This window comes from Solanum tuberosum, unplaced genomic scaffold (genome assembly GCF_000226075.1).
Source record: "Solanum tuberosum cultivar DM 1-3 516 R44 unplaced genomic scaffold, SolTub_3.0 scf00111, whole genome shotgun sequence".
Lineage (NCBI taxonomy): Eukaryota > Viridiplantae > Streptophyta > Magnoliopsida > Solanales > Solanaceae > Solanum > Solanum tuberosum.
Window position 1 is genome coordinate 974,416 of NW_006239034.1, and position 8,023 is coordinate 982,438.

At 35.7% G+C, this 8,023-nt stretch overlaps 1 protein-coding gene across 1 annotated transcript in view; it reads right to left on the bottom strand.

The window, feature by feature from the left end:
- Positions 1-3,592: 3,592 nt before the first annotated feature.
- LOC102583743 (uncharacterized) overlaps positions 3,593-8,023 on the bottom strand; it is an 8,536-nt gene continuing 4,105 nt past the window's right edge. The window contains exons 4-8 of the mRNA XM_015309621.1: positions 6,119-6,199; positions 5,493-5,969; positions 4,640-4,775; positions 4,257-4,548; positions 3,593-3,640 (exon numbers count right to left, since the gene is read on the bottom strand). Coding sequence (XP_015165107.1) covers positions 3,593-3,640; positions 4,257-4,548; positions 4,640-4,775; positions 5,493-5,969; positions 6,119-6,199 — 1,034 coding nt within the window. The remainder of the gene's footprint in view (positions 3,641-4,256; positions 4,549-4,639; positions 4,776-5,492; positions 5,970-6,118; positions 6,200-8,023) is intronic.

Genomic DNA, 8,023 nt, shown 5'->3' on the forward strand with positions numbered 1-8,023 from the left:
GTACTGGAGTTATTTTTGAAAAACTATTTTCCATCTTCCTACGGTTGCCATCTACGGCTCGGAGAAGCTTCTATGGTTCGTAGATGAGACCCGGAGACACAGATTGTAGACCAAATAGTCCTTTTCCTCCTTTTCCAATTTTTGAGGTGTAACAATTCTTGAGAACCTTTAGGTCATTAAAGAAATATTATCATCCTCGAAGTCATCCTTTTCAATTGTCCTAAGGATTATGTTCTTTTGTTTCTTGATTCTTTTTCAGTTCTTAGGTCATGAGATTTCCAATGAGCTCATTCATCATCATAGTTACCAGGTCACATGATTTTGAAATTGTTACCTCTTTGCTTTCCCGTAATTCAGGAAGAACACATAAGTTTTATGACTATTTTTGTAATAGGAATCACTTCTCCTAAGATTTCATTAATGATAGCCATGAACCTAGTGTGCATATCCTGAATTGTTTCACCTTCCATCTTTCTAAATAGCTTACACTACAATTTAGATTATTAATTTTGGATTTCTTGACCTAATTTTTTTCCTCATGAGCCATTTTAGTGTTTCTGATATAACCTTTTGATCTGGATATGCTAAAATTCTAATATACTTATCCGAATCTATTTCGTATATCAAGATCTTTTTTTCTTTTGCATTATTCTGAATTGCAAGTTTGGCAGCAGCATTATGTTCCTTTCTACTGTTTGGCACCTGAGTTGTTCTATCAGTTCCATTCTTCATAGGTATGGTAGGACCATCTAGAATAAATGCCCAGAGATCTAATTTTTCTCCTATACAATGATCCATCATATTGTTCTTTCACCATCCATAATACTTTCCATTGAATAGTAGGGGTCTTGTTTGTGGCTCTCCTTCCTGTGCAGTAGGTGGTGCAGTCATTGATCCTTTTCAAGGTATGAAACTCTTTAAGTGAAAAGATCTACTCAAATACCAATTGAAGAAACCTTAACCAGTTGATCAAAACAAGAACCATGTTCTTGTTGTATTAGCAGAGACAATAATGCAACAGAAACGAAATACAGATTTATCATGGAAATCCTCCTTGCTCAAAGGAAGAAAACACACGACCTACAGCTTGTAGGATTTCAGCAACCTCCACCAACTTCAAAGAGCAACTTTATATTACAATTCAATAATAAAATGGACTAACTCTAGTACCTCAACTCTAACTATTAACTCTAAGAGGTATCAAATGGGCGGGTTGGGTTGAAATTGGAGATATTAGAATGGGTTGAAATAGAAATTGGGTTGGATCTTGACCCGCTCAAGTTTACTTTGGGCTCAGATGGGCTTAAAACTGGGTTGCGTCTAGACTCGCTTAATCTCAATAATTTTAATATATTGTTATTTAAGTTTTATAACCACACTTTGAATTTTAACTTAAGAAAATTTTAAAAAAGAAGTTACAAATGGATAGATAAATCCTAAAAATATAAAATAGATAGTAATTCATACCTTTAATATAGGAACATACATTACATCAATGCAAATAAAGAGTCTTAAAATGGGTTGAAATTGGAGATTAAATTGGGCTCAATTGAAGATTCTCTTAAAATGGGTTAAGGCTTGAATGAGTTGAGATTGAACCCAATTTAAATTATCTTGAGCACAACCCTTAAAATCATGGGCGGGTTCGGCGGGTTACCTATAGTTGGGCTCTTTTTGACACCCGTAACTATAATTGTTGTCTCTACTCTCCAAGAAATCAAACTCATTTCTTATTACAAAATCTCACAAGTTCACTTTCACATTTAGTACAATTATCATTAAACAATGCTTTTAAGTTGAACTAACACAAACTTAGCTTTAGAAAGAAAACCTAACTCTCGTTCTTCTTTCTTCTGGTTTTTTTCTCTTTTGCGTTGTCACTTGCTCTTGCTGAAAAACAACCTCGTTTTATGATAGCAAAATCTAGTTTTCTCATGTCTCAATTATCCTTTAATAGGAGTTTATGAAACCCTAGTGGAGTCCTACAAGAAAAGTAGTTTTCCACTTGTCACATTCTTTCCTTATTACGTTTCTTCTTCCTTTAATAAGGTTTTCCTATTCACGCGGTTTCTCTTTTCCTTCCTTCAAGTTGGTGAACCTGGTTCACTTTGTCATCATCAAACCTGTTCTGAATATTGTTATATCATCAGAGGCTTTAGCCAATAAAAAAGCTCCTCTTGAACCCTAAAGTACTAAAACCAATTATAGAGGGTCGCGTGGTGATGCTACTCAAAATGTGTACAGGCTCTTCCACTCACCTGGCCCTTTTTATATTTTATCTCGTTTGTCCTTTTATCCACATCACTAGGGTACAATTCCTTTCATTTCTCTACCGCGTTTATTCCCTCTCTCTCGAGGGTGTATTCCCCGAGGATCCTATTTTCCTTGTCCTATCAATCTACACATGTTGTTCTTCACGCCACATGTAACAGACAAGTTTTACCCATCACAATGTGCTCACAAAAAATGAAAATACAAACTGACAGGCTCTCAAAAATAGTTATGTATTGATTTTCATCAGCAAAACTTTTTGGATGTTACCAAATTGTCATATTAAAATGATACTAGTGTGTCATCTGTAAGAACAAAATACATTTGTGGGCTCTTATAAAATATGTTTTATAGAAAAATGGAATTGCTTAATTACAAGGGGGGCTATTTGAAGATTCATCCACTCCAAATGCAGGTGAGGTGACAGTAGTAATATCAATCTGAAAATGAATCTTCAGCACACATAAGTGTTGGTATTTGGTCATTATCAACAAAGTTAATCTTGTTCAATCTCACACATCCAAGCACTTTCTCCGGTAATTCCTTTGGCTTTTGCGCCTTCATTATTTATCCATGAATTTAAGTTTCATGCACTGATTGATAAAATTTACATTATTGAATCATAATGTGACAAGTATTAAGTAATCTACACTAATAATGTTTTTAAAAAAAAGGTGTATTGTTGATCTAATCAATAAATATATCATCTTGACAAGCCTAAATCAAAGCTAACTTCCTCAATCCTTATATATTCAATTCTTGCTGATATATAACAAGTAAAATAAAGGGAAACCTGAATTGTTAGACCAAGATCCAGTATCCCGAATCCTAAACGCTCCCTAAAAGAATCTAGTCCCTTTCTTGCAATGTAGCTGAAGCGATGAATGTCAAGATCAACCTCGAAGTAATTTGGTCCCTGCAATAAACAGAAAAAAAGAAAGATAGACTTGATGTTCATGTTCGATAACATCAAAATAATGCTAAAGTTGAGATAAATAAAAGGATTTAAGTTATATGCACTGATATTGTAAAGTCTTTTTAGACTATCAATTCAATTTAACTTATTATACCATGTCAAGATCAACCTGATAGTGTAAATATCATTGATCACAACGTACATTAGTGCATAGAACTTAAAACTTTAAATCAAAACTCAAAAGGATAGAGTATCCACCTGATAAAAGTTGTGTTGAGGGCGCGAAAGCACTGGCTTCTCATTGTAAGCATTCAAAAGCTTACTTTCAGTAGCATTTGAAACAATCTCATCTGGATTAACCACTCCAACCATAATCTTCAACCTCTCTCTAAAAGGAACATATGATTATCTTGCAAATCCTTTAACCTTTTCCATATCATCCTCAACTAATCTCTGTCGTACGAATATAGAAATGAAAATTTAATATCAAAGCAAGTCATGTTGAAAGTTCTCCAATCCCCTACTACCACTTTCATGGAAAGAGGCAGATGAAGAATTATAATCACTAGGTTAAACCGAATCAGCATTTCTACAAGAAATGTAGATGTGTAAGAGCAAAATCACTAATATTTCAACAAAATGTTAAATGTTGAACCCCATAATGTACTAAGAGCCTAAAGGTTGAAGCATCAAATTTGAATTCTCGATTCACCTCTTGTTCATAAAAAAATCTATATCATGTAATACGAATGACTTAAGAGATCTAATAAAATGTAAGACAAGCTTGTTTCTAATTAGTTTAAGCAAGAATTAGACATTTTTTGCCATTTCTTCCCAATAATGACATTGAGAAATATCATATTTCTAGAAAAAAAAAAAAAAGAAACCATGGAAGCAAAAGACTCTTACCAACGTTGTACTACCTACTCGCCGGTGAAAATGGAGAAGGCGTGTTCTGTGAACTATAAAATTGTTCCAACCAAAGACTGAAGTGTATCTTACAAGTTTGGCATATATTCATTATCATATCTCGTAAGACACCAGGAAATTTGTTTAGACATGAAACTACCTTGATGTTGTCCTGAAACTGGGGAGAAACATCTTTGTCAAAACTTTCAGAAATTTTGAAGTATATGACAAGGCTCAAGCCTTCTCCATCACCATCACCAACGAACATTGGAGCTGAATAAGTAGGCAACTGAATATTGATAATTAGTAATGGAGGAAATTTTTCATCTCCTTTTACGGAAGGGAGCACAAGGTGTTGTGCAATGTGATTTATCTTCTTAGGACACACAAATAAATCAACCCCAATAGGAATATAAGGAGATACACTTTGAGTAGGAGATTTTCTCTTGTCACTGCAAGATTAATCAAGGAAATGTATGGGTAATAAATTATCATTTACAAGATATATCGTCACACTTAAAAGGATTCCACTGAGGAGTGTACCTGAAATAACTATCACTACGTAGCTTAAAATTTGAGCGATCAATCTTTGACCAACTTCTTGCAATTAACTTTTCTTCTCTGCAACAAGGAATTTGCACCCCGGCCCTAGGACGATAAAGATACGTTTTTGATGCACCTACAAGCAGAGATGGATCCAGGATTTAAACCTAATTGGTTCACGATTCTCAATTCTACAAAGACATGGTTCAAAAACTTAGTTATCGTGTTCTTAGGTGAGATTACGACTAAAAGATATGACATTCTCAACAATAGGTTTGTTCTCCTATATTTTTACATTCTAGAATAATTGTAAACATATACTTAAGTCTTACTTAACCCCAAAAGTTAGCTCATGAAGGGAGGATTGCCTAAGTTCATATAAGCAGACGATCAGTCCATTCCCAAACCAATGTGAGATTCCAACCCACTCTAAATCCCCTTCACGCCTATGCCCAAGTAGAGTGTGAACAATATAGCATGGAGCCCAAACAGGGAAGAAACTGACCTGATACCATGTAATCGAATGGAAGAAGTAATAACTCTACTCATGAATAATTAAGGTACCTATACAATTACAAGGATTATATAGAAGGGATTATATCAAAATTAATAAAAGGAAATATTCTAGATTTACTCTTGTGATTTGGATACCATATTTTGTAACAACACGAAAATTAATTACAAAGTCATCATCATATCATGATCACAATAAGAATAAGATTACCAATTAGATTCATAAAGAATAAGGAGAACACAGGGATGTCATGAAAAAAAATGCATAGAATGATTTTTGCATATAGCTTAATTTAAGATGAAAGAATAAAATCGAAATGGTAAGTGGCAAGGTACTTACAATATTTATCCTCTTCTTTGCCATCAACAGATGTTCTCTTTAGAGAAAGCCTTATTGTTGATTGCTTTACTTGAGAAACTTGGCCTGATTTCGATGCACTAATGATCTGTTCATTGAAACTCAAGGAAGTAACCAGCTTCGGTAGGACAGTCTTAAGCACATTCTCTTGAGTTTTTTCCAGCATACCAAGTTTATCTTCCTTAACACTATTAAAACTTCCATATGCACGATCCAAATATCTCTTCCTTTGGGCACCAAGGACTTTGTGCTTCCCAAGGGACGGAACTTCATAGCCCTGACCACCTATAAGTGCAAGTCCTTTCGGACTATTAACTCCATATTTGAGCAAAAACTTATCTGATCTACTGCCATCTATCTTGAGATATATTTCGTGGTACTCCTTGTACTTAAGGTTGTTATCCATAAAGCATGATGAAGTTTCATATTGAAGCACTTGTCCAGTTCTTGGGAATAGATCTACAAAAGTTAAAGAGTATAAATAAGCAAAGAGAAATTTGGACGTGGTGCCTATTATGTTGGAAGGGATCACTCTAGCAGCTAATTATCTAATAGATTATTGATGTCAAATGTCGGTAAAAACAACAGAAAAAAAAGATGTTCATTACCTCCATAGACGCTACTGAAGTCATCATCTGAGTTAGAGTCAACATTGCTGCATGTATCAAACCAAGCTTCTTGGCTAAGAACTGCAAGCATGTAAACTTTCTATTCACTTTCAAACTTTTAAAGCTACATTTCTTTCAATTATTCATTTTTTTTTTGGAATAAAAAAGTCAATATTAACATAATCTGCATCATAAGAGTAAAGATGACAGCAGAATATACTCTTTTGACATTCTTCTCTCAACAAAATAGAATCTGAAATATTCTTCATATAGGTTTATTTTTAGAATCACATGGACAATATCATTTTTGAGCAGGACCAAGACAGAATATTTGGAATGCAAATTCAATGTTGCGATAGATGAAGCCGGCGACGAAGTGAGGCTTGGCACACAGACTATTCCCAAGAGAGAAAGTTTCAAATATCTTGGGTCCGTCATCCAAGGTAGTGGGGATAGGGAATCTTAGTAGCTCAGTTGCTTGGTGTAACACCCCGGAAACTAGTGAGTTGAACTAGTTTGTTGTAGAGTCTTGTAGTGGAGTTTTGGACTGTCGTATGAGGGTTAGAATCTAAGATAAATGGCTCCCCTACTTAGAATGACATGTTTAGGGGTTAAACGTCTGGGTACGACTCCCCAAAGACCACCCAAGGGGTCCTTGAGGAGGACCCCAACACTGCCCAAAAAGCTATCAAAACAGCTGATCTACGACCCCAATTCACGCCCCTTAGATCAACCTACGCCCCGTAGGTCATGGGCGTAGGTCAGGCAGTTGGCCTGCAAAATATGAGTCTCTGACCCAAATCACGACACTCCCGTACTTAGAATATCATGTTTAGGGGTTAAACGTCCGGGTACGATTCCCCAAGGACCACCCAAGGGGTCCTTGAGGAGGACCCCAACACTGCCCAAAAAGCTATCAAAACAGCTGATCTACGACCCCAATTCACGCCCCTTAGATCAACCTACGCCCCGTAGGTCATGGGCGTAGGTCAGGCAGTTGGCCTGCAAAATATGAGTCTCTGACCCAAATCACGACACCAAACCATGTCCCTTAGACCCATCCATGGTCCGTGGATGGGGATCCGTAGATGCTGCCAGGTTTTGACATTTTAGTTTAAGTTAGGTGTTTGGAGTTAAGTTAGTTATTTAATTAAGGGCTTAGGGGGTCGGTTTAGTAGTTAAATAACCACCTATAAATAGTTAATAGACCCCTAAGTCATTAACTCATTCATCTAAAGACCCCCAAATTACTCCCCGAGAAATCCTCTCTTTAGAAGAAGAAGAAGAAAAGAAGTTGGGGCAGCAGCTTAGGGAGATTTTCACCATTGATTCAAGCTTTGTTTGGGGCTTTGATTGAAGGTATGTGAATATTATTCATCTATGTGTTCTTCCACCCATAGATCCCCCATAGAAATCCCCCAATTGTGGATCAAAATCCCCATTCTAGCTAGGGTTGTTCTTACATTGTGGGTAGGGTTTGGGTGTGATTCCAATCTAGTGGATATCACCCAATTATGATTGATTTAGCTTTGTTTAATGATAAAATTATGATTTCATGTGGTTTCTATGGTGAGCCCTAATCTAAATTGATGAATGTGATTATTGTGGGTTTATGTCATTAGAGGCAAAATTGAAGGTTCTGAAGTGATCTTCCTATTTCAATGTCTTGAATACTAATTGATCATAGTTAGGATCATCTAATCATGAATTGAACTAGACTTAATTGAATAGGAATGATCTTGACTTGTAAAATTGGAATAGAACCTTTATGATCAAGTATGACTAGAATCACCTTCTAATGAACAATGTGATTGAATAGCTTGTAATTTAGACGTGGATCATGGTAGAATAAAGTTAATCTTGAAAGTAGGGCTTATATCCATCATTGTTAGGGCTTTGGGGGTA